The 25,943-nt window shown below is 62.5% G+C and overlaps 1 protein-coding gene across 2 annotated transcripts; it reads right to left on the bottom strand.

Annotated features, from left to right (window-relative positions):
• Positions 1-2,080: 2,080 nt before the first annotated feature.
• On the bottom strand, positions 2,081-10,355 carry GATA2 (GATA binding protein 2). 2 transcript variants are annotated; one of them, XM_069562278.1, is made up of 6 exons: positions 9,965-10,355; positions 8,579-8,855; positions 7,551-8,192; positions 6,085-6,230; positions 4,122-4,247; positions 2,081-3,757 (listed from the first exon to the last, which is right to left on the bottom strand). In XM_069562278.1, the coding sequence occupies exons 2-6, from the start codon at positions 8,805-8,807 to the stop codon at positions 3,458-3,460; spliced, it is 1,443 nt and encodes a 480-aa protein (XP_069418379.1). In that variant the 5' UTR covers positions 8,808-8,855; positions 9,965-10,355; the 3' UTR covers positions 2,081-3,457. The 2 variants fall into 2 exon arrangements, with proteins under 2 accessions (XP_069418379.1, XP_069418378.1); XM_069562277.1 differs by lacking the exon at positions 9,965-10,355 and adding an exon at positions 9,505-9,682.
• Between the last annotated feature and the right edge of the window lie 15,588 nt (positions 10,356-25,943).

The raw sequence follows: 25,943 nt of genomic DNA, 5'->3' as shown, positions 1-25,943 counted from the left end.
TGCTTGGGTCGGGAGTGGGCTCTGGTTCTGAGCTGCAAGCTCTGGACTGAGGCTTGGGGCCCACAGCAGGGCCCCGGGGGTTCTGGGCTCTGCTCTGACGCCTGGATTCTGAGGTCCGGGCTCACGGCCTCAGGCTGAGTTCCCGCAGGTAGGTGCTGAGTTCTGGGTCGGGGGTCAGGCAGGCTCTGTGCCCCGTGCTTCGGGCAGCGCTTAGTCTCCAGGCTCCAGGCGGTGGTCCTGGACTCTGGGTGGAGGGCCTGTTGGCCAGAGGCTGGGCGGGGCCGCCATGCCACTCACAGCCTGGAACGTCCTCTGCTTGGGAGCAGGGACTCTTGCTGGTCTTGTGGGCCGGGTAGCCCCCAGACCATAGCAGGGCCAGGTGTGCGTGTGCTCCACGCACCGTCCAAGTGAGACACCCTCTCCTGGTCGGGAGCCGGGGCGCATGTCAGCGCCCCGGGAGGGGAGGCCAAGCCCCACGGCCGGGACGGGAGCTGCAGAGAGCCCGCCCTGACTACACAGCGGGCTGTTCCTGCTCCAGCGAGGGCGCGGGTGGAGGGCACAGCATGGGCAGGGGTGGCCTGGGTCAGGGCCCCAGGCAGGCACTCCCCCCCCTCTGTCCTGACTAGGGGGCTGGTCATCTGAGAGCCCCAGCAGGCACCCGAGCCCGCGCCCTCCAGCCTGCGGTCTGGGCTGAGGAGGATAAAGGGGAGCTTCCTGGGCAGTGGACGTGAGGGCCTGGGAGCAGGCAGATGGCCGTCAGATACACGTCGCCAGGGACCCAGGGAGCAGAGACGGTGGGGGTCAGGCTCACGGACGGTGAACAGAGGGACTTGAGGAATGTGGCCTCGGGGAGATCTGAGATCCTGCTGGGGAGAGGCGGCCTTGGCCGCAGATCTAGGGCCGTGGGGAGTAAGCAGGTGATGGGGCATCAGCGTCCCTTTCGAGTCAGTGGCCACGACCACCCAGAGGTGTGTGATCTTGTGGGGATCGAGGCGCTGATGGTTAGAGACAGGTGTTCCTGGGGACCTGTGAGGCTGGTCCCCCGCTGCTGCTGCTGCTGGGGGATGAGGGACACTGGTCACCGGGGACTTGGAAGGGAAGACTCGGCAGTCACCTGTGTCGAATGTGATGGCTCTCACTGGGCGGTCGGAAGATTCGATGGCAAGCAGGCCCCTCCGCGACCAGTGCCAGTGGTCCTGAGGCCACTGGAGACGAGGGACCGAGGCATTGCTGAGGGCCGCTGGTGCTGGGGCAGCGTCGGCCTGCAGACGCTGGGCACGCACAAGCAGTCAGACCTGCCCCTGACTAGGACAGTCCTGATCGGTGACCCCGGTGGCCGCGCTCTGCGTGACCCGAGACAGCAGTGACAGGGCACGGTGGTGGTCGGGAGCAGGGGCGTCGGCAGCCAGGCAGCCCGGGCGCAGACCCTGCTGAAGACGGTGAGAGGCGGTTAGGAGCCCTGACTGGTGAGCAGGGCCTGCTGCTGGAGACACTGCCGAGCAGGCAGTGACGGGACACAGCCCCGAACAGAGGCCTGGAGGGAACCCTGGTGATCGCGAGCTGGCGATTGGCTGCTAGGAGACCGACTTCTGCAGCCACAGGCTCTGATCAGATGTGCCATTGATCAGGAACGTCAGTCGTGCTGACTGTCCCCAGTAACCAGAATCATTGATTAGAGAACAGCACTCAGTGACATCAGCGGTCAGAGACACCGGCGATCACGTTTGCCGGTGGACACGGACACCGGTGAGCAGGGAGCTCAGACACAGGAGCTCGAGGATGGCAGGGGGACGTGTCCCCCTGGGCTCTCCCTGAGCCCCGCTGAGCCCTTAGGAAAATGGCCAGCACGTGGCTAGAGGCTGCAGAGCCCACAGCCTCCCTGAGCCTCCCCCGCACCCACCGAGACCCCGGGACCCCCACCAGGCAGTGAGGAAGTTCAGGTGGCTCAGGGGAGGCACAGGGACCCGTGTTCCAGGAGCCCCTCTGTCTGAACCCCAGGGCTGTAGGACCAGTTCACTCTTAACAATCCCCACACCCAGGCGGGACTCAGGAGCCCCGTGAGCCCATGAGGCAGGCCAGAGGCATTCACAAAAAGTATTTTATTATTCTTAACAGTATTCACTTTGAAGGAATAGGAAGAGAGCATACAATTTTTACAGACAATATATAAATGTTGTACATAATTAACAATAACTTAGTTCACTAATCCAAAATAAAACGAGCCAAATAAAACATAAAACCAGAAAATACTGCCGATCCTTCTTCTTATGCGGATACTAGCACAAAATAAGTTACTTCTGGCTGTGGTGCCCCCTATTGCACTCGGCCTACATCAGCACAGTCCTCTTCCTGGGCCGGCCCCGGCCAGCCGCCGCGCCCGCTGCGGCCGCAGACTCTCCACCCGGAGACTCTCCGCCCGGACACGGTTATGTACAGCTGTACCTTGGGAAGGGTCCAGACACCCACAGCGTGGCGCAGCGGGAGCCTGGCAGCCCCACCTGCCGCGTCAGCCCCCCGAAGCCTGGAGCCGCCCCGGCCCCCGGCCCCCATCCGAGGCCGGTGCCATCTGAGAGTCTCTCCAGCCACAGCCTTGGTTTGCAGGTTTCCCTTTTCCCCACAGCAAGGGCTCCTGTGGCCACGTACAATTGACTGGACCCAAAGAGTTTAAACAGAAAAACTCATCAGCGAGTTAAGCTTATGCAGGTTTTCTCCTTTTGTTTTTATACGTTTTTCTTTTGCGTCAGTGTCGGAGAAGAGGGGGGTTCAGGGGGTAGCAGAAAAAGGAGTATGTACAGAGTGTCCCTGGCCGAGGCAGCGGCAGCGGCTCGGGGCCGAGGAGGGCACTCGGGTCAGGCTGGCTCCAGCCTCAGGACCAGAGCGCGATGTGGGAGACGCTTCCCCTCTCAAGAAAGCGCTTCCTTCCTGTGACCCAGCCCTGGCCTGGGAATCTGCACAGGGCCGCCCCTGATTGTCTCTGCCCTCCGGGGCCTTCAAGGCCCCCCTGGAGAGGCTCAGCCCAGCTGGGTTCGGCGCTTGCAGAGGGGGCCCAGGTCCCCCCAGAGACCTGCCCCCAGAGCCAGGCAGGCGGGCTGGCCACGTGGTGCTCGGCCCTAAGAACCAAGCCTCCCCGTCCTCGTGAGAAACCTGAGCCAGATCAACTCTGCCGCCTGCTCCCCTGCCTTCTCCGCGGCCCCCGAGGGTCCCTCGCCCGCTCGTGTCTCTTCAGAGTTGTCCTTCACGCTTACAGTCTTCGGTGGAAACCCCACCTGGGTGTGGCCAGGCCTGCCTGGGAGCTGCTTCACAGTGGCGGCCAGGGCGCCCTCAGGCGAGGCCACGCGTGTCCAGCTGGGTGGGCAGGGGCCGCGGTCTCAGGGTGGGCCTGCCAGCTGGGCACTGGGTCCCCCGCGCCCTGGGAGTGCCGTCCCCGGTGTCCGTCCGTCGGTCCGTGGGGCGGTCCCTAGCCCATGGCGGTCACCATGCTGGACGGGTGGGGGTGGCCGAAGGAGAGGCTGGAGGAGGGGTGGATGGGCGTCGGGGTGGGCAGGATGTGTCCGGAGTGGCTGAAGGGTGGCAGGTGGCCCACAGGCGCCATGTGCCCTGCCAGGGCGGCGGCGCTGAAGGGGGAGGCCTTGTCCTGCACACACCGGGACAGCTCCTCGAAGCACTCGGCCCCCTTCTTGCTCTTCTTGGACTTGCTGGACATCTTCCGGTTCCGGGTCTGGATGCCTTCCTTCTTCATGGTCAGCGGCCTGTTCACCTGGGGGGCCACGCAGAGCTTTCAGAGGCTGGAGCTCCCTTCCCAGCCAGACCACAGCCCCAGCCTGGCCAGGGGGGCCCCTCCGCGAGGCCCATCGGCCTCCAGGGCCTCCCCACCCTCCCTGCCAAGAGAGGCGCCGGGAGGCCACTGCCCCCGCCCACCGACCCTGCAGAAGCCCGCCCACGGCAGGCTCTGCTTCTGAGCAGAGAGGCCCGGCCATGGGGGGCGTCCTCCAGCAAGCCGCCCCCCTCGTGGGAAGCCCTTCTGGCGCTCGCTTCCCAAGCCAAGCCACGCTGGGGCCGGCGGCCCAGGCCGCTCCCCGCAGCACGCAGCGGTCCCCGGGGAGGGGCGGGGCGCGACTCACATTGTGCAGCTTATAGTAGAGGCCGCAGGCGTTGCACACCGGGTCCCCGTTGGCGTTCCGGCGCCATAAGGTGGTGGTGGTGGTCTGACAGTTCGCACAGCAGGTGCCTGCTCTCCTGGCGGCCGACTGGGGGGCGGGGCGGGGCAGGGTCGGCAAGGTGGACTCCCATGGCCCCCCGCGACCTCCCTCCAGACCCTCACGCCACCCCTGCTCCCTTCCCCCACCCACTGAGCCCAGAAGCCTCTGCATCTCAGAATCGGAAACTAAACCGTCAGAGATCTTCAGACTAAAGTGTTCTCAGAACCAAAGGGGCTGCAAGAGCTGCAAGGGAAAAGCAGCCGCCTCCCCACCCCACCCCCCGCCCCCGCCCCGAACACGAATGCCACACGAGGGAGCCGAGGCTCGGAGAGGGAGCCGAGGCTCGGAGAGGGAGCCGGTCTAGACGGCTGGCCCGTCCCCTTGGGCGCCTCAAGCTGGGGCTGTAATTCCCACAAAATACACAGTCCTGGGCACATCCAAAGCCCCAGAGCCAGAGGACAGGGCCCTGCAGCTGCCCAGGGCAGGGAGGGGAAATGCTCAGCAGTCAAGCTGCACACCGCCCAGCGCAGTAGCCACTGACCACGTGGCCATTTAAATACAATTGAACTACAGTTTAAACAAGTTAGAATTAGTTTCTTCAGTCACAGCGGCCACATTTGAGGGGCTCCCTAATCACAGCACAGCTGGAGGCAACCACGATGGATGGTGCACGCCCAGAAGGCGTCCATCGGTCACAACTTACTGGACAATGCTAACATACCTGTCCAGGGCCCTGTCCCCCAGTCCCCAGGGCCCTGACTGCCCCCAGCCCCTCGGGGAGTACAGGACTGACCCGGAGCCCTGGACTCCTGGAGGAGAAGGCAGCGGCAGGCGCCCCAGAGGCGGGGTGAGAGGAGCTTCACCCCAGAAAGCAGACACCCTCTCCAGCCCCACAGCAGCAGCACGTCCCAGGAAACAGCAGCGGGCGGATGGGCTGGGGGCGGGGAACCCAGGCCAGCAGGGGCAGGCGTGACCCCAGGCCCCAGGCTGGTCCAGAGGGGCCAGCCTGCAGCCCCGGGCGGGGAGGGGTGAGGGGTGAGTAAGCAGCCGGAGCTGGAATTCTGACTCAGGGGCTGGCCTCGCATCCTCCGCCCGCCTGGGCCCTCACCCCGCCCTCGCTCCAGGAAAAAAAACCAGGGGCCCCCGAATCGGCAAGCGATTTAAGCCTCCCTCGTAAATCACTTCGCCCTGAAAAAATATATTTATTATTCTTAGCATTTTACGCATTATTTGCAGAGTGGAGGGTATTAGAAATTTCAAAACAGCCCAGCGAAAGGCAGGACTGAGCCGAGGAGAGAGACTGAAAACCCTCGGAGTCCGGAAACAGATACGCGAAGTTTCCTTATCTTTGGGCTGCAGATGTCCGGATAGGAAACTCCGGCAGGAGATCCGAAAGGGCATTTTTTTTAAATCACTCAAATGAAAATACACAGTATAGGTGACTCCATGGAAAAATAATAAAGGGCAGGTTTTTTTTTTGGTGGTTGGTGTGTGTGTTTTATTTAAATAAGCACGAGGAGACTGTGTGTTGGGAAGCCAGGGAGAGCAGCCCGGGGCTACAGGGAACATGACTTCACGGCCCTATTTTTAAAAGTTTAACAGAGGCCAGGGGACAGGACCTGGGCCCCTGGATGCTCTGCTCTGGTGGTGGTGTTGGGGGGGAATCCCTGAAGGTACCAGGCGGGCTGCCCAGGGAAAAGCTGGCCTGGAAAGAATCTAGCCTGAAAAGCCGGGCTGCCCCAACTGCCAAGCAAGTGCTTCTCATGATAAAAGACTGCCTGCATTTGAATGCTTGTTTTTTTGTGTGTAATTGACTGCGGGCTCGGCCCAGGTCGACGCTCTGCCCCAGGGGCTCCCCCACCTCCAGGCCCCCCACTGCTCCTACCAGCCTCCGCTTGGGTTTGATGAGTGGCCGGTTCTGCCCGTTCATCTTGTGGTAGAGGCCGCAGGCGTTGCACAGGTAGTGCCCGGTGCCGTCCCGCCGCCACAGAGGGGTGGCCGTGGCCCCGCAGTTGACGCACTCCCGGCCTTCTGCAAGGGGACGGGGGACACAGGGTCACGCTGCTGTAGGGGCCGGTGGACTCTTAGTTCCAGCCGGGCTGGAGAGGGACCAGGAGGTGGGATTCAGAGGGCAGCGGGCCCCGGGGGTTCTGCTCAGGGCACCAGCTCCAGCCGGGCTGGAGGCTGGGCCGCCTCGAGTGCCTCTCTCCGCCCTGTCCTCTCTCCCCAGCTGCGTCTGCCTTTCCTGGGTCCCTGTCCCAGGCCCTCAGATTCTGCTCTCCGTCCCCCGTCCTCGGTCACTTCCGTCTCTCTCCCCAGCCTCCCTTGCCTTCCGCCGAGGCCCTGGACTGGGATGGAAGTTGCTGCTGTTTCAAACGAAGTAAATAATCAGCCCTTTCGGTTTTAGGCTGAGCGCCTTGCGGGTGGCTCCTGGTGGTGCTATTTTGTTTTGTTGTGAAAAGACCATCTGGAAACCAATTTGGGAGAAAGAACTACTTAAAAGGCCAGCGAGCTGGTCGGACGGGCTCCCCGACATAGGTCCCAAGTGGGCACGGGCGGTGGCCTCAGGGCGAGCTGACCCTGCACGTTTCTCCGCACGTCCTTTAAATCGGCAGCCCGCACGGGCAGGAGCGTGTGGCTTCTGGACTCTGGAGCGAATGTTCTACAAGTGACCTTGAAGGGAAGGAGGTGAGGACGGCGGGAGCCCCACAGCAGCCTCAGCGTCTGCTCCCCAGCTGGCTGTCTCCAGCCAGTCCCCTAGGCCAGGCAGAGGCAGCCCCTGACCCCCGAGCAGGGAGGGAGAGGGAAGGACACGCCAGGGGGCAGGGAGCGCTGGGCCCGGGAATTTGGCCTCGGGGGAACTCTCCCGAGGAGACTGGGAGCCGTGAGATCCCTGATTGACTGGCAGATCTAGATTCCTTAAGGGTCTGGAGCCCCGAGGAGGGCAGAGGGCCCCCAGCGCAGCACCGACGCTCACGGACACACGCGTCTGAGCCGCCGCGCCGCGCTGCCTACACCCAGCGCTGTCTCTCACACGGTCATGAAAATGTTTGCTTCAGACTCAGGGAAGGGATGCAGGACCCCCAGGTGGGCAGTGGCCCACCTTGGAGGGGACGGTAAGCAATGGGAACAGGAAGCAAACTCTGGGGCCACCAGGAGCACCTAAGAAGGTCTGCGGGCGCCTTCTCCCCAGTTCTGGGGACTCAAAGATAGGTTGGGGGCCATCAGGCATGGACACCAGCCACCCCTGGGTCAGAGAGACCCGGGCCGCCCCCTCACCTGGGTCTCAGCCCCCACCCACCGAAGCGCAAGCCCTCCCCACTCCAGGGAGGCCCTGGGCCCTCGCCTCACCTGAGCAGGAGCGGGCCTTGCTCCTCTGCTTCGGGGTGAAGCTGGAGGCCGGGCCGCCCAGGAAGCCTCCGGGGTGGAAGAGCCCACTGCTGTAGTCGTGGGCCGCGGCTGGCACATAGGAGGGGTAGGTGGGGATGGGGTGGTGAGTGGCAGGCTGGGTGCCCATGGTGGCCAGGCTGGGACGCAGGGGGCTGCCACCTTCCATCTTCATGGTCTCGCCCAGCGGCACCTGGTACTTGATGCCATCCTTGTCGTCCCCCCGGGGGGCGGTGCCCCCCCCTGCCGAGGAGGAGGCTGGCGAGGCGGCCCCAGTGGTACTGGGGTCCGGAGACACTTCCTTGGGGGGCGTGGGCGGGAAGCCGAAGAGGTGGGTGCCCGAGTGGGCTGCGGTGGGGGTCAGGGAGGCCACCGAGCCGCCGCCGCCCCCGCCCCCAGCCCCGGCCCCCGGGTACACAGACAGGGGCCCCCCGGGGCCTCCGGCGGCCGAGGGGTGCAGGGGTGTCTTGGAGAAGGGGCTCACGGTCCAGGGGTTGTGGTGGTGCGCGGCGGCCGCGGAGAGGGCTGCCTTGCCGCCGTCCAGCCAGGGCAGCCCCGGGCTGTGCAGCAAGTGTGGCCGGCACATTTGGCCTCCGGTCAGGCGGGCTGCGGGGGGAGGGAGCGTCAGGGTGCGCCGGGGGGAGCCAGGACGCCCCTCGACCGCGACCCCTCCCCAGAGACAACCGGAAACATAATACCCCAGCAGCAATGCACCAGGCACGTCAGGCCCTGAAGGACGAGTGGCACAGAAGGAGACGCTGGACGAGCCCGGAGGGGCCCCTCCCCCCGCAGGCCAGCTGGGAACAGGCAGAATCCCCAGGGGCCCCGGAGTCTCCCCAAGAGGCCGCTGCCCACTCCTTTCCCGCCCCGATTTCTCAGCGGCCCCGATTGCTGCGGACCCCACATCCGGGAAGCAGGCAGCGGGCCTCCCCGCGTCCCGCGCCGGGCGCTCGGCGTCCGGGCTCCTGGTCACGCTCGGGCCCGGGGCTCACCGTGCGCCGGGCTGTAGGAGACGCGCGCGCGCGCGTGGGCCGGGTTGGCGTAGTAGGGGTTGCCCTGCGAGTCGAGGTGGTTGAAGAAGACGTCCACCTCGTCGGGCGGCAGCAGCTGCGCCGGCTCCATGTAGTTGTGCGGCAGGCCCGGGTGGTGCGACTCGGGGTGCTGCGCGTTCAGCACGGCGGGGTGCGCCATCCAGCGCGGCTGCTCGGGAGCCACCTCCATGACTGGCGGCGGAGGCGCGGGGTCTGCGCGGAGGCGGTAGCGGCGCGCCTGCACGACGGAGGGGGCGTGAGGGGGGCCGTGAGGGGCGCCGCCGCGGCCGGACACCCCCAAGCCCCGCCGTGAGGCGTCCCGCGCGCCGCTGCGCCCGAGCCGAGCTCAGCCGCGGACTAGTCCCGGGTGGGAGGAAGGCCCAGAGCTCAAAACGAAAGGAGGGGCGCGGGGAGCCGGCTCAGCCACGCACGCTCACACGGTGACTCGGGTACCCAGAGCCACACACTTCTGCGCACGGGGTCACACGCGGGGACAAAACCTCGGCACCAGTGACCCCAACGCACGTAGAGAGCCGCACTTTAGTCACCCCCCATCTCGCCCCGCACCATGCCACCCCGCACCATCCCTGTGCATAAACACTGTAAAAAGTTAAAGCCCGGCGCCCGGGGGGGCCCCCGCGGGGCGCACGATGCTGGCGACACTCAAAACTACTCTTGGCGCTGACCTCGACCCCCCAGACACACACACACACGCGCGCGCAGCCCCACGGGCCAAGCGCCAGCCCCGCGCGCGCTGCCCGGCGACACAGGCCGAACTTCTCACCGAGGTTCCGCACAGCGGCCACCCGCGGCCCGGCCCCCGCAGTGACCTCTCGGAGCCCGGCGCGCCCCAGGAACCCCCGCCCGCTCTCGCAGCCCGAACTTACAGACGCAGCGGCGCGGGAGGGGCGCGGCCTCGGCGCGGGCTCGGGGACGGCGCGTCCGGCGGGCCGGAGGGGCTCACGGGGTGCAAGCGGGGGGCAGCGCGCGCCTCGGCCTCGGGCCCGCCCGGCTCCGGCCGCTCCGCATCGTCCGGCCGCGCTGGCGCCAGCTCGCGGCTCCGGCACAGACATGAAGCGGGGGCCGCGCGCGCCTAAGAAGCGCGCGCCAGCCAATCAGCGCCGCGCGCCGCCCAGCCTCCGCCTCCCATTGGCCGGCCCGCGGCTCCCGGGCCGCGGACTCCGGACGCGCCCGCGGGCCGCCCCCCGCGCCCGCCCGCCCCCTCCCGGCGGCCCCTGCTGCCGACGCCCCCCGCCCGAGGACCCGCGCCCCCGGCGGGCTGCTGCGCCCCTTTCTCCGGGCGCGCGTGGTCCCCCTACCCTCCGGGCCCTGCTCCCAGTAACTAACCTCCAGCCGGGCCCCCTCCCCAGGAGCCTGGGCCGCGCACCCTCTGGGCGTTCGGTGTCCTCTCCAGGGGACCCCAGTCCGTCCACTCTCTCGGACCCCGCTCCTTTACCACTGAGCGTGGCCACGGTGGTCCAGCTACCTCCCCAGGCCGTTCCGGCCCCCAAACGGGGGCTCTGGCGAGACCGGGGCCAGGGAGTCGGAGAACAGCTGCGGGGCAGGAGCAGCGAGGGGCGGGAACTCCAGGGCCGCCGTGGGCACCTGGGCCTCGGGCGCTTAGGACCGCTGGACCCGGTGGACGTGGCTGGCTGGGGCTCCGGGGAGGGGGAGGGGGCGCCCCCTTCCCGGGCGTGGCCTTCGCAGACCGAAGGGCCGAACTGCCTGGGGCGAGGCCGTGCAGACCCGGACTGGCGCCGGCGCCGGCTCGAAGGAGACGCCTCGGGGCGGGAGGAGGCATTTTCTTCCTGGGGGGGTGGGGTGGGGGGTCCCTAAGGCGGCCCCTGGGTAGAAGGAGACGGTGGTCTGAGAACTAACCTCAGCCACCTGGAACTGCTCTCCACAAACGTCCAGTCCGGGGATGCAGCCGCGGGTGAACCCGGCCCCGCGCGCCGCTGTCTTTGCTCGCTCCCATTGTACAGACGGGAGACCGAGGCGCCCAGGGAGTGGGTCGGGAAAAGGAAATTGGGGAGGGGGCCTGGAACAGGTGCGGGGGTAACGGGGAGTCACCGACGTCCTCCAGCCCCTCTCTCCTCGCTGGGCCCACGGCCCTCGGGGGTAGACGCCCAGAGGGATGCTAGGTGGGCCCGCGGCAGGAGGGAGGGCCGGGGTCCCGGCCACCCCCGGGAGGCGGGGGGAGGGGCGGCGGGATTGACAGTCGGTAATTGGGTAACTGGAGGCGGCTTCTCCGGCCGGGCAGCCCCGCCACCGCGACGCCGGGGCCCTGACGTCACCCGATTCGCCAGGAAATGAACTTTTTAATAATCTGAGGAGGGAGGAAAGCCCTCGGTCCCCTCGGCTCGGGGGGCACCAGGCCAGGCCGGGCTCCGCCGGCATGCCCCCGTCACCCCCTCCAAGGCCAGCTCTGGCAGCGCCAGGGGGCCTCCCCCTGCCTCGGCGTCCCGCCGGCCCTTTCTGCCCGAGGCCCTGGCGCAGGTAAAGGGGCAGGGGGGACAGGGGTGCAGAGGCCTGGGCCGAGGGAACCCGAGCGTCTCCGGCCCTTGGGGACCCGTCTGCCCTCGCCGCCGCCGCGCCTCCCGCTCCGGGGCGCGCGGGGCCCTGGCTTCTCGGAACTCCGCTCCGCGGGAGAGGAGGCCGGCGCTCGCCGGGTAAGGCGCACCGGGGCCGGGAGCGGGAGCGAGAGCTCGACACCCTGATCGCCGAGCCTCGGCTGCCGGCCCGGGCAGGTGAGTGGCCTCGGCGCCTCCCGGCTCGCGCGCCCGAAACGCGCGCGGCCTGGCCCGGACCTGGTCTCTCCGTACGTCTGTTTCTCCTCCCTGCCTGTAGCTTACGACTCATCAACGCGTAAAACGCGATCGCAGCGAAGCCTCTAGCCTGTCTTGCCGCCTCAGAGCCCAGCCTGGGCTTCTCAAAGACAACGCGGCACCGGGGACAATCCCCGGTGTCCGGAAGGCCGCCCCATGGAGTTCAAACTCGGGGACCGAGCGCGGGAGGCCCCGGACTCGCAGGCCGGCCGCGAGGCGGTGAACGCCGGAGCCGAGCGGAAGCTTACCGCCGGCCGCGATCCCAGCGTCGGCTCGCGGGGAGACGGTCGTTCCGAGCCTTCAGGAGAGCAGGTAATCGCCTTTTTCCCCCCAAAGCGCGGTTCAAATGATCGCCGGGGCTGGCTGGGTCTGCAGTTTCATAACCGCGAGCTCGGCTGCAAGCTCCTCCGGGGCAGCCTGAAGCCCCTCCGGGGCAGCGTCCCGGCCGCCGCAGGGATGAAGTGACCTGCCCGGTGGGTCTCTGCTCGAGCCGCAGACCCGCGCTGCCCGCCGGCCCGGCGCAGCTCGAAGCCCGAACGGGGGGATTTAATTACGCCGCTCGGCGGCTCAGAAAATCGCCGCGAAGAGGAGCTTAGCAGCGCAGTTAAGCAATGCTCGAGCGGGGGGCCTCTGGAGAGCCTCATCAGCCCCCCTTCGCGCAATCCCGGCCTAAAGGAAAAAAGGGAAAGAGGGACCCTGCCCGGTCTCCCGGGAACATGGGGTCGCCTTCCCAGAGAAGGCGGGCAGGCAGCCTGCTCGGCGGCGGCCTCCACGGTGAGTGAGCCCCTGCGTTGGACCCGGGACTGCAGCCTTCTCCCGCAGGAACCAACCCGCGGGGAGAGGGAGGCAGGCACCAGGCATCTCGGCCCCCAGCCGGCCAGTAGTGGGGGTCTCCCGAGAGTGTGTCCGCTGGACAGACCAATGGGTGCTAACCAGGAGCCTCCCCCACCGAGCAGTGAGACCACGGGATCCCTGCTGAGGGAACAAACCTCCAGGGAGGCTGAGGGCCGCTCCCAGCTCCGAGGATGGGCTGGGCTGGGGTGGGGATCCGAGGCTGTAGAGAGCGGATTTATGTCAACCTTTATGTAGGGCCTTGGACTTTGGGGGTCTCCAGACACCCACTTTGGAGGCACGTGTTCCTTTTTTTTTCTTTCTTTCTTTTTTTTTTTTTTTTTTGGTTCACTTGCAAGGATTGTTGCGAATGCGGGTCGCTGCCCTTTGGTCTCACTGAAGCGGTCCCTTTCCTTACATGGGAACAAGATTTTACAAAGGACTGGGGAAGGGCAGCCACGAAAACAGTTTTCTAACGACCTTTTCCAAATGACTGGAGACTCGCCGGTGGAGCGTGGCTCGGAGGTGCCTGGGTGATTTCGCAGGGAGCTGGGAGTGCAGACATCCGGAGCCTCAGCCCCGCGCCTAGCTGCCCAGGGCTCCCTCATCCCGGGCAAGCCTCCTCCCCGCCCTTTGTTTCGACTTCGCTCCCCTCTGGGGCTGTAAGTTCGCCCTCTCTTTGTAACCGAATTCTTCTCACCTTTTCCTGTGGGCGCTAATTGGCCAGCAGTGCAGGGCGTTTAAAGAAATCCATTTGCTCAGCAGCTGCCTTCCATAGGGATATTTACTTTGCCACCCAGCAGCCCCCCAACTCCACTCCGGCAGTGTGACTTGAGGGGTCCTGAGGAGGAGTAGGGGACTGCTCTGGCCAGAGGGGTTCAGAAGTCTCTAAGGCAAGACCTGAGATCGGGCCTCAGCCATCCTCCAGAGGGGCACCCCCGTGCGGGGACCAGGAGCCCCCGCTCTTTCAGGTTCACTCCCAGCCCCCTAAACTCCGACTCTCTCTCTCCCCCTTCTCCCTGCTGATTCTCCCACTCCCTGTATGTCCTGGACCTTTCTGAATCATAAAGACCAGGGCCCAACGTCCTTCGTGTGTCTGCACCCTGGGCCCAGGCTCCTGGGAGATCTTGGGAGGTTCTACCCGCCACCTCCAAGCCCAGCTGCGCGGGGCCCTGCTGAGACCTGCAGACATGCGAGCGCGGTTCCCCCTCCGAGAGCGGCCTCGGTTTGCTCGCAGGCCCGGCAGCCCTGCAGCCCTGCAGTAGGACAGCGGGTAAATCCGATTCGTTAGATGCAATTTGTCAACCCGGCTGGGAAACGCGACCCAGACGCCCGGGCCGCTGCTGGCCCTTCCTGCTTCTCGGATCCTGCCTGCTCATGAACGAATCCCAGCGCGAAGAGCCTGTGTAGACCAGAGCTCACAGCCAGATGTCCCCGACCCCTGGAGACCTGGCTTTTTCCAAAACAACGAATTTCCTTCCGTGTTTTCCGGGAAAGGAGCGGCCGCAGCATCCGGGGGCCCTGAATGCCAGACCTTTCCCCTCGCGGTTGGGGCAACCTGGAGTCCAAGCCTGACCTCTGCGGAACGATTCTAAATGCCCTGGGTGTAGACAAACCCAGACCCTCGCCGTCTACGCCTCCCGCCTCCCCGGAGGCAGATCCCTGAGCCGGCGGCGGCCCCATTCTTATTGAAATTCCACTAAAAGGATTCCGACTCCGGCATGGGGCAAGGGGGGAGACTTCCAGACCCCAGGTTCTCCCCACCCGCACCCCAGCCACACAAGATAAAGGGCCGAGGGGCGCGGCGCGCGGGGGCGCACGCAAGAGCGCGCCGGGTTAAGCCGCGCAAAGCCGGCGCACGGGGCCAGCCGGCAGGTGCAGCCCGCGATCGGCTGCCCGGCTCGGGCGCATCGCTGCCGCGGCCTGGAGGTGGGGGGCGGCCAACACAAAGGGCCCGGCCCCGGGGCTGGGGCGGGAGGGTGCGCTCTGCGTCTCCCGGAGCAACCGGGAACCCGGGGCCTACGGCTCCGTCAGAGAAATGGGAAGGCTCCTGCCCGAGTCGGGCCTGCTGGCCACAACTCCCCCAAACGCGCTCTCCGGTTTTGGCCCCTGTGACCTGGGGTTCCAGGCGCTCGGGTTCTTACTGCGAGCCCCGAAGGCCACATGTTGGGGGCACCAGGCCAGGCGGACTGCTCGTCTAGGATGCCAGGTGGGCCGAGCCTGGGGGCTGGCAGGGCCCTGGCCGGGCGAAGGGTCGACTTACCAAGCGAGATGCGGTGGGCGGCGCCCCCGGGCGGCCGGGTCCGGGGCGGAGCGGGGCGCCCAGGGAGCCGCGCGGGCAGGCCGCGTCACCAGCGGGGCCCGAGCGGCGCGGAGAGCGGCCTCATGGTGTGCGGCGGGTGGCTTTTGTTTGCGGGGTGGATGACGGGGCGACGGCAGCCAGGAGGAGACGTGAGCGGTGAGCCCGCGCGGCGCTGGCCCTCCCTGCCCCCCGCCGCGGCAGGCTGCTTTTATTTCGACATCACCTTGGTTGGGGGGGGGCGAGGCGGGTGCGCTGCGTGGGGGGGGGGCAGGAGGGCGCCGGGGCTCTTGCCCAGCCTCCCTGGTCCAGCCACTGGCGGCTGGTGGGCGGTGGGCACTCAGGGCGCCTCTGCCTACTTGCCGGCACTCCAGCCCACTCCCGCCGTGGCAGGGGCGCACACGGTGGGATGCGCTCAGAAAGGCCGCCGGTCTGTCTTCCAAGACTCTCCCCCGGGACCTCCAGAGACGTGGGCACACGCGCTCAACACATGCACGCACAGAGATGCCTGCTCGTCCTCATCCAATCCGCCTCCAGTCACACGGCCACATGTACATCCGTGCACACCCATTAGCACACGGCGTGGATGGACATCCTCAGGCAGGAGGTCTGGGTCACACCTACGTGCACACACGCAAATGTAGCTAGACGCCCATCTAACATTCACACGACTGCCTCACTCCCAGGTTGATCAGGCTGGGTGTAACAAAGCCCTTGCCCTGGCCCACCTACAGCCCACCCCACCTCCAGAGCAGCCAGGGGATTTCAGAAGTGGAGTTTGAGGCACCGCCTGGCCCTTCCCAGGAGAGACCTGGAGTGAGAGGGCGGTGGGGGCAGAGAGCTGTTCTTGGAAGGCTGGGTGGAGGAGCAGGGAGTTTTCACCCCAAGAAGATCCTGAGGTTGGGAGCTAGGAAGGCCAGTTCTTGAATTTCCAAAGTTCCTACCAGGAGATTCAGCACGGTGGCTGGAGTCCCATCCCAGCTGCCCAGGGAGAGTGAAAGTGCCCTTGGGGACCTTTGGCCCAAAGACAAAGTACTTTGCCTCCAAAAGACTGGGAAGTGCTTGCCCAGGTGTGTCCCAGCTGCCAGGCCAGCGGCGTCCACTGCGTGGGGGGCTTTCTTGGAAGCTGGGGGTGACTGTACTGCCTGTGCGAGCCCTCTGGGCTGAGAGCCCGCGTGTGTCTGTGGCCATTTGTGAGCACACTGGGAGGGAAGTCTGCAAAGCTGAGGCTGCTGGTCTGTCTGCTTCCTCTTGAGGCCCCGGATACTCTGTGTGCTGTCCTGTGGGTCCCTGCGAGCTCGTGTATTGTGTGTGGCTGCTGCAGAGTGCGACCCCACGAGTGCTCTCGGGAGGGAGTAGCTCTGGACTTGGACGTGTGCCCCTGTGTATCTGTGAGACCAGGGTGACCGTGGACCTTGCGATAGGAAGTGGGCATTTCCAGGTGCCTGGCTACACGTTGCTGCCTGTCCCTGAGGACACACACAGGAGCGGGGCGGCAGCAGCGGCGTCTCGGGCCCCCTGTGTCTGTGAGCTGGGCTGCGGGCCTCCGGGCGCACGGGTCTATCTGCCAGCTGCGTGCGACTCTTCCCAGGGTGACTGTCTTCGGGCTGCGGAGGAGTGTGTCCCTGGCTGACACTATGTGCGTCTCTTCCCAGACTGCCTGCCTGTGCACTTCCCTGACCAGCAGGGCAGGCCGCCAGCGGAACCAGGGTGCCATTTGCGAGGGCACTTGCTGTCTGTCTGTGGGAGGGGGAGATGAGCTGATAAGGCTTATCTGCCAAAGCCAGCACCATGCTGAATAACTGCTCTAATGAGGTGGCCTCCTTGGGGGGGGGGGGGACGGGGGGCACAGGAGTGCACCCCACAAACCCAGCAGGCGCTGTGTCTACAGGGCCTTTCCTAGTCTGCCCTGATCCCTGGGAGGGGGATTCCGCCTCCCCCCCCCCCAGTTACCATCTCCTTTCCCGGAGGGGCTGGAGTCTCCCTGGGGTGGATGGAGAGACAAGGAGAGTCTGTGCTAGAAAGGTCCAGAGAGACAGGTAAAGGGGACAGGCAGGGAGACCCCAGGACAGACCGTAAAAAGCAACAGCGATAATGGTGGAGGGTTGGGGGAGCCTCAGGGATACAACCAAAAAGTAGCAGAAAGAAAAGAAAAAAAAAGTGGCAGAAAGGGTTGGAGAGATGGGAAGGAAGGCTGTGAAAGTGTTAACCAGGGAAAGAGACACGGTCAGAGAGATGAGAGAGACGGAGAGAAGGGCACCCCAGGGGCTCCTAGACCTCGGCGGGGAGGGCGAGCGGAGACAGGGCCCCTCGGGGAAGGAGGCGGGAGAGCAGACGTGAAAGATAGACTGGGCGGGGTGGCAGACGCGGACGGACCGCCAGCCGCGCCCTCCCCCCACCGCCCCCCGCACGTCCGAGCATCCTCGAGTGCCCAGGCCCGCCGCCGGGAGGGCGTGAGCGTGGAGCCCGCGGGCGGGCGGGCGGGCGGGGCCCCAAGGCGCGGGCAGGGGGGTCCGCGCGGGGCTGCGCCGCTGTCCGGGGGTAATTTTTCATCTCGGCCGGCTAATCTTTGTTCCCGGCGAAGATAATGAATAGCCAATCGTTATCTGCCCGGCTCCCGGAGGCTGCCCGAGAATGGGGCTGTACAGGGTTAGGGAATTGTCTCCAAAGTGCCGCGGAATAAATGGTGCTCCTTATCTCTGCCTTCCAGATTATCGGAGCCCTTTCAGAGCGCGCACAACAAATGCGCCCGCCATCGAATGCATCATTTACCACCGCAGGTCCGCGCGTTGATGGGCAGGCAGATAGCCGTCTGCGGGGGGCATTCGGGCGCCCGGTGCGCGGGCCGCTGGCCGGCCGGCCTGCCGAAGGCACCCAAGTGTGTGTCCCCGGGTGTGTCCGGCGTGTGTAAATGAGCAGGGCGGTGTGCCAGTGGGTGGGCCCCGAACGAGCAGGGTTGTTGGCGTACCTGCGGGCACGTCGAACAAGTGTGAGATGAGGAAGCGCGGGGGTGTGTGCTCAGGGCGAGTGTGGGCGTGGTCCAGGTGAGGCTGCCTGAGGAAGGGGTGCTGCGTGAGCGTGCGGGCATGCGTGTCCCCCAGCGTGAGCAGACACGTGCGAGGAGGAGCGGTGGTGCCAGCCTGCGGGTGAAGGCGTGGCTGGGGGGGTGTTCCACGTGTCTGCCCTCCTCAAGGCCGTCTAGGAGTGCACACGGGAGGAGGTGTCGCCTGACACCAGGCCAGGCTGTGGGTCCTCGGGTCCGCATGCTCCTAGGCGCGTGCCTCCACGCGTGACTCTCTGCACAGGTCTGCACGAGGGTGGGTGCGGCCTCGTGTATCTTCTGTGTGTCCTGGCGAGGGGGCAGGGGCCTGGCCCTGGGCCTGCCGGTGGTGGGCCCCCACCCCCAACCCCGCACACACCAGCCGGCCCCACTCCTGCCAGAGGGGGTGTGTGCCAGGCACCAAACGAGGAGCTCGGCAACACCCAGGGGTCCCCGCCCGCCTCGAGGCTCGCCTGCCCGGGGCCCCAGAGCCCCCTCGCTCAGGACCTGCGGCGAGAGAGACCGGAGCCCCGCCGCCAGGGGTCCCCGCGCCGCCCACAAAGGCCGTGCTTTCCAGGCGTGCGCGCGCACCGACATGGACACACACGCACACACACACACACACACACACGCACGCACACGCGATGGTCCCCATGGCGACGCAGATAGCGCCGCAGCCATTTTCCCTGTCTCCCAGGAGCCTATTATACGCCGGGATTAGCTCGTCGCCAGGCAGGTCAAACCCAAAGTCACCCCACCTGCGGCGCCGCCCCGCCCCCGCCCCGCCCCCCGGCCGGGCCCGCGACCCCCGGCGCGCGGGCGCAGCGCGCCCCCTGGCGGCCCCGCGCGGGAGCGGCGGCCCGGGGTCTCCGTCCGCCGCCGCCGCGTCCCCAGGCCCGCCGGGCCTCGGGACACACCCCCCGAGTGTCTGCCGAAAGGATGGATGCATCGGCAGGAAATCACAGACGGGGCCGCCTGTCAACGCCACCCAGCCTAGCTGGCAGCAAGCTCACCTCTCAGAAGGACCCTCGAGAACCTACCTAACAGGCCTCACTGACCCTCAGACCCGGTGTCCCCGCCTCCTGCCGCGGCCGCAGGGGCCGCCTGCCGCGCTCTGGGGCCCGAGCATCCCCGTCCTGGGCTCTCCGCCTGCTGTCGCCCTGCCTGCCCCTCTGTTCTGTCTACTGAGTGCTTCTCTTGCAGTGCGGACTGGGCGCGACGTGAACTGGCCGGGTCTGTGACTGCTGGCCCCTGGGGGGGGCGGGGGGTGGGGGGCGGCTGGCTTGTTCCCCGCAGGCCCTCAGCCCTGGAATCCTTGGGGGTCCAGGGAATGCGGGCAGGTGGGCCGGGCCCGGCATCTCCGCTCCACTGTTACAGCCTGCCCACCACCCAGGGTGCGTGGTGCACCCTGGTCCCCGGGGTGTCGGCTCCACTGACCTGCTGCGGCCTCCAAGTCTGGTGGTGGGGGTTGAGGACCCCCGCCGTGTGTTTTCGAGGGCAGGGACAGGAGCCTGGTCTCTCCCCCAGCCTGGGCCCCAGGAGACTTCACTCGTAATACGAGATAATTGCCCCGCCTTGTCATCAGGCTGCGATGATGAATTGCTGTGAGCCGGCCGACAGGAGGCCACGGCCCCAGTGGGCTTCCAGGTGGAGCTCGGCCTGCCCATCTCCCTCGACAGGGGCTGCTCAGCAGTGCCGTTCCTCCCGGAGCACCTCAGGCTCGGGCCGGACCCCCCAGCACGCACAGCCCCTCCCGGCTGGGTGGCCTTTGGCAAGCTCCTTTGGTACTCTGAGCCTCGGGTCAGGCCCCGGCATTGTTGCGAGAATTCCTCCCGAGCGCGCATTTAAACAGCAACTCGCGAGCAACAGCCCACTACTGCCGATACTTGGGAGCGGAAGAGTTCGCGTGAAGAGACTCATTTCCAGGTTCGCTTGCAAACCTGGCTGTCCCAGGCCCACATTCGGCATGGCGGAGGTGGTCTCACCAGCCTCGTGCCCCCCTGCAGGCCCCTGGGTCGGGGATGTGTCCTCCGCAGGAATAAGGGCGGCTGTTTCCAGTGTCTTTCCGCCTCGGTTCTGTAAAGTCCTTAGGCGCTTGTCAGCTAATAGGTCCAGTGGGCGCTTTCCAGTGCCCGGCAGCAGCATCTGCACCCTGGGTGCACGGTGCCGAACAGAGTGTGCTGGCGCCTGTCGAGGCATCGCCTCTGCGAGCGAGCAGGCTCACACCCGTGAACACACTGTCGCGAATTGTGAGAGGAGCCATGAGGGGGAAAGACCACGCGTTTAGAAATACCGAACCGAGGCTTCTTGGCAGAGATGCTCTGGGCCATGTCCTGTGCTGAGAGGTTGGAGGTCGGGGAGTAAGATCAGGTGTGGCCACTCCGTGGTGGAGATACAGGCACATCAAGAGATCCCACTCGTCCCCGTCTAGGGGAATTGGAATCCCCAGTGCTTGCATGAGGAAAGGCACTTGCCCTGGTCTGGGAGCATTATATACAAAGAGTATCTGCAAATCAATAAGAAAAAAAAGTACAACTACAAAGTGGGCAAAGCTGTTAAAAGAAAATTCAAGGAAAATGAGAAAGAAGGGATCTTAATGAAGACATGCTTGATCTCAGTCAGAGAAAATTTGAAATATGTGAGAGATTTGGGAAGAGAGAGGTGTTCTAAAACTAGACTGTGGTGATGGCTGTAACTCCATTAACTTATTAAAACTCACTGAAGCATACAACTACGTTAGCTTTATGCGGCGGGAATCAGAGCATGATAAAGATGCTTAGAAATAAGCTAAAAGCCAGTTTGAGATGCCACTGGACCCCCAGCGGTGTTAGCAAGCATCAAAACAGACGCTTGCACACTGTCTCCCTCAGCGGGTGGGGGAGACAGGCTGGCAGGGGTGCCCACTGATGCGCCGTCAGGTTGGCATGGGGAATGTGGCACTATCGAGTTTACAAATGCATTATGCTTGGAGCCGAGAGTTCCATTTATAGGACTTTTCTGAGAGAGATGCTCCCAGACTTGTGCAATCTGTAAGGGAATCCACGGCAGCCTTGTACATTACGGCACGATTGGAAACTCAAGATGCTCTCCTGGAAGAGACTCTTAAAAGTACTGTCACACAGCCAAACAGTGGACTGTTATGCTGAGAAAGGAAGGAGGGAGGGAGGGAAGAAAGGAGGCAGAAAAAAGAAAGCAGCAGCTCTCTATATGGATATCAAGTGATCCCAAGAGAGAATTAGTAGCACACTGCAGAAGCTGAAGGGTGGTGTGGTTACACACGGGGACAAGAAGAGATGATCCATACAGATGTGCTCACATGTTTACAGAATTTCTCTGGATAGAAAACAAAAGAGCCGGCTAACAGTGGTTGCACCTATGAAACGATATACCTTTGGGTAGCTGGGGGAGGGAGAAGAGAACGACCTTACTGTGGAAGCGCTGATCACTGTTTAAAATTACACAGATGATAGACAGATGGAAATAGAGATACAGATGGATATACACATATCCTATACAAAAAAAAAAAGGTTAAAAACCAAAATATTTTGATTAGAAAATAAAGATAGAGAGGAACAGAAGTCTGCCAAGAAGAGAAGTTGGAGGAAACTCCATGACTGGCTGCAGCGCAGGGAAGGAAGAATCCTCTGGCCGTCTTGGCTGAAGGGCGAGTTGGTGCAGGCAGTCTGCAGGCCCTTTGGCTGCATCTAGTACAGTTGGAGACAGGAATGCATGTGGCTCCGCACTTCCTCGTCGAGGCATTTCAGAAACCCTCACACATGAGCAGAAGAGATGTAGGCAAGGATATTCATGGCGCACTATTTGTTCAAAAAAAAAAGAGAGAGAGAAAGAAATTAAAGAGAAACTCTGGACATGAGCTAATGGCCCATCTCAAGGAGCTGGACCAGCCAAGAGTGGCAGCGTCCTTGGATGGAATGCCATGCAATGGTGACCTTGTGTGGCTGGCACAGAGCGTCGGCCAGAGGAAGAACGGGCAGAATTCTAAACACAAAACAGAACCGTATATTGTTTGTGAAAAATAAAGCACATGAAGTAGAAGTGTAGAGACAGAAATGGGATTAAATCTTCTGGAAGATATCAAAATAAGATCTGGAAGAGAGCAAGCCAGGGCATGTTCTTGGATGGGAAAACTTAATACCATAAAAATGTCAATTCTCCCATATTTCCGGCACAGATTTAACAAAATTCAAACTGGAATACCAACAGTGTGATTAAAAAAAAAAAAACACAACTGGATAAAACAACCTCAAAGTTTATGTGGCGGAATAACCAAGGAAAGCTGGAGAAAGAGCGACGTGGGATTTTTGCCTTCCCGGAAATAAGAGCATAGTATAGAGTCACTGAAATCAAATCAATATGGCTCTGGCAGAGGAACAGACAGTGTCGAACAACAGAGAACCCCAAAATAGATTCCCACGCGCATGAGGACGTGACATACGGCAAAGGTGGTCGCTCGGCTCGGTGGAAGAGGGCAGATTGTGAGATGAGTGCTCTTGGCGCACGGGAACGGCCGTCTGGCAGAAGAGAAGACTGGCCCCCGCTCAGATACGGCCAAACACGTTCCAGATGGATTAAAACATGTAAACGTGAAAAATAAATGACTAGCGATCTTGGAAAAAAAAAATCTCAGAGGCGACACAGGAAACCCGGGCGGAGGAAATGAGAAGGCCAGAGGCTGGGTGGCCTCAGGGGCACCTGGACCGGCAGGCAGCCGCCCGCGGGCCGGTGGGCCAGGTGTGTCCGGGGCCTCCCCGGGGCCGGGTCTCATCCACTCCCCTCTGCAGGAATATTCGCCTCGGCGCTTCACCGCCGGGGCTGTCTCACATTTTCTTTACATCGATGGATGTCTTTATACACGAGGTTGTTACTGAGAGATACTTTTCTATTACTGACAAGGTAATGGGTTCGGTGAGCTGGTGTTTTGTGACGCACGTGGCAATAGATCTATTGACTATCAGGACGGAACACTTTGGCAGTGGGTTCAGCTGGCGTTTGGGAAGTCTCTCTGTGGGCAGAGGGGACTGGAGGGGGTCGGAGCAGTGGTCCCCTAGAGGACAGTGAGGCGTGAGCCAAGGTCACGGGGAGCATCTGCCCCGCCTCCTCGCGCACCTGCCTTCAGTCGGTTATTCCAAACTCTGACCTTTACCAGCGTCAACACAGCTCCAGCCCTGGTCCAAGCTGCTGACATCTCTCCTGGATTCCTGCAGGATGGAAGGCCTCCAGCTGCCCCACCGTCCCCTCAGACCACCATGGCAGAGAGACCCTGGGAAAATGTGAGCCTGCTCCTCCTCGCCCCAGGAGCCCAGGCCATCTGATCTAGCCCCTTGTTGACCCTTTGATCTCATTTGTTTGCTTGCTTACATCCAGCCTGCAGGGATTCCTGGCTGCTCCTCAAGCCGACCCGGCACGCGGTGACCCCAGGACATTTGCACTTGATGTTGTCTTTGCTCAGAGAGCCACGTGGCTTCTTCATCCTCCAGGCCTCGGCCCGAGAGCCTTCCTGGACCACCTCCTGGTGACGACCAGGCCAGCTGTGGGTGATAGCCAGAGAGCAGATGGGTGCTGCAGGCTCTCCGGAGAGAGGGAGATAGAGACTGAGAAACAGAGAGAGGCAGGGGAGTGAGAGACGGGAGTGCAGGCAGGACTCTGCTCCGGCAGCTCTAACTGCGGTGCGGCCAGCTGCAGTTCCCGTGCCCAGGCAAGGCTGCAGGAGAACACGGCTGCTGCTGCTTATAGTCTGGCCTCCCAACCCCTGGCACAGCGAGAGGGCATGACCATAGCCGGGGGCACGAACCACAGCACGTCTCCAGGCTTGCGAGCAAGAACACTGGGAAACGTGAGGCAGGATCGCCGTGTTCTCTACGCCACCGGAGCAGCACAACTCCCAGGTGTGTGTCCAAGACACAGAAAAATGCGTCCACTCACAGGCTGATACATGTGTGGTCATGATGGCCCCAGAGTGGAGACAGGCCCATCAGCTGATGAACGGCTAAATCGTGGTCCAGCCACGCGGTGGAATATTACTTGGCCGTAAAAAAGGAATGGAGCCCTAACACACCCTGAAACTTGGAGAAGGTAGTGGTGAGTGGTTTTTAGTATATTGACAGAGCTGAGCAACCATTACCACAATGTAAGTTTAGGAAATTTGCATTGCCGTTATCCATCAGCAGCCCCTCTCCTTGCTCTGTCCCCAGCGGCCCGTGGCAACCAACAACGTGCTTTCTGTGTCTGCTGCGGATGTCTGAGGCGCACGGGCCCACGCACTCCACTCTGGTCTTCCACTCAGTGTGATGTCAAGGTCCATCCTGTCGCAGCATGCTTGAAACTTCTCCCCGCGTTTCCTGGGCGGCTTCTCCCTGCCCAACCCCCGCTCCACGGCCATGTCTGTGCGGCAGGCACTGGGGTTTCCATCCGTCAGTGGCAGCCGACTCCTGGCGGTGCTGTTTCAGACATTAGAGATTGCTGAAGCTTGCAGACAACGTCACGTAGTCTCGTTTTGTTTGTTTGTTTTTGTGAGTTTGTTTTTGCCAGGCTTGGAGTTTTTTCTGGCGGTGCAGCCCCATCAAAAAGGTATTTGGTTTTCTCCTCCCTTTCAGTTCAGTTCAGTTCAGTCACTCAGTCGTGTCCAATTCTTTGTGACCCCGTGGACTGCAGCACGCCAGGCCTCCCTGTCCATCACCAACTCCCAGGGTTTACCCAAACTCATTGAGTCGGTGATGCCATCCAACCATCTCATCCTCTGTCATTCCCTTCTCCGGTCTTCAATCTCCTCCCTTTATTTCATGATAAAAACAGACTCTGAAATATTTCAGGCACACAAAAGTACCTGAAGAATGTAAAAGATACCTATATAACCAACACCTGGCTGAAGCATTGAAACATCCCCAGCATAGCTGAATCACGGAAATCCACTACATTCTACGACTTCATCTGTAACTTGGAGGTAGCAAGGGGTTTTCTAAGCATCACACAAAAAGCAGAAAATGTGAAGAAAATGATTGAGCCTCCCTGCTGGTCCAGTGGTAAGAATCTTCCTGCCCGAGCGGAGGACACGGGTTCGATCCCTGGCCTGCAAAGATCCCACACACCACAGGGCAGCCAGGCCCTTCACCACAACTCCTGAGCCCACGTGCTGCGGGTACGGAAGCCTGCGAGCCCAGAGCCTGGCTCTGCAGCAAGAAGCCACCCACTGAGAAGCCCACCCACGGTGGACGGGGGCCCCTGCCCCCGAAACTGCAGAAAGCCCTTGTGCAGCAGTGAAGACCCGGTGTGACCAAAACATTTTAATTAATTAAAAAGAAATTTAAAAATTGAAACATTGGTGCCAACTTCTGTATAGTTAACAGAGCTATAAACAAACTTAGAAGGTCAACCGCAGACTGAGAGAGAATCAGTATTTGCCATGCGGATCATGAGGCACTAGTCGTATCTGTAATATGCAAAGTGCTCCTAAAAATCAATAAGGGAAAGGCAAGCAACAGAGAAATAGGCCACTCGCCTAAGAAGAAACGTCGGGGTCAATAAACATACGAAAAGAAAGCACGCCCTCCTTTGCAACCAAAGGAGCGAAAATGAAAACTAACAGTGAGATAGCACTGGGCGTTTAGCAGGTGGAGCCAACACAAGCCACAGGGGGGATAACACCCCTGACTGCGAGCCTGAACCCGCAGGAGCGTGGCTCCTGTCCTCCACTGCTGACGGAATGGAGATTGGTAAAGCCTGTATGCACGACCAAGCAGCCGGAAGCCACCTGAGCATAAAGTGTCCATACACTTGGCAACAGATCACACACGCTCAAGTAACAGATCGCGCAGAAAGACCGTTAATAGCATATGAGAAGATAATGCAGCAACCTCATTTGTAAAGAAAAAATCTTGAAAACAGCTTCCAGGTTCATAAATATGGACTGGTTAGATACATTTTGATATAAACATGGACATGAGTTTGAGCAAGCTCCAGGAGATGGTGAAGGACAGGGAAGCCTGGCATGCTGCAGTCCCTGGGGTCGCAAAGACTCGGGCACGACGGAGCGACTGGACAACGGCAGCCAGTATTGTTTGGCTTGTTATGCAGCTTTTTCAATGGATGAGTTTAGACCTGCATGTGCAGATCGGGAACGCTGTCCACAATTTATTTCTTGGGAAATAAATAACTTGGGAAAACCAACTTATAGAGCAACAGGCATAATCCCGCTAGGTTATTTTAAAACCCTATATGATAACTGTATGTGCACTCCCCAAGGTTCTCCGTGGGAGACATGGTTTGAATTGTAATAAAAAACATACCTCTTTTGTGATACAGAAACTGGTAAGA

Source organism: Ovis canadensis, chromosome 19 (assembly GCF_042477335.2).
Source record: "Ovis canadensis isolate MfBH-ARS-UI-01 breed Bighorn chromosome 19, ARS-UI_OviCan_v2, whole genome shotgun sequence".
Lineage (NCBI taxonomy): Eukaryota > Metazoa > Chordata > Mammalia > Artiodactyla > Bovidae > Ovis > Ovis canadensis.
Note: the sequence above shows the minus strand (reverse complement) of the source record. Positions and strands in the feature narration are given on the sequence as shown.

Bases quoted from the DNA above. Each gene is read 5' to 3' on its own strand.
- GATA2 (XM_069562278.1), bottom strand. From the start codon at position 8,807: ATGGAGGTGGCTCCCGAGCAGCCGCGCTGGATGGCGCACCCCGCCGTG. The intron at 6,231-7,550 runs GTGAGGCGAGGG...GTCCCCTTGCAG, and splicing joins CAAGGCCCGCTCCTGCTCAG to AAGGCCGGGAGTGCGTCAAC. The intron at 3,758-4,121 runs GTGAGTCGCGCC...GTGGCCCCCCAG, and splicing joins TCTACTATAAGCTGCACAAT to GTGAACAGGCCGCTGACCAT.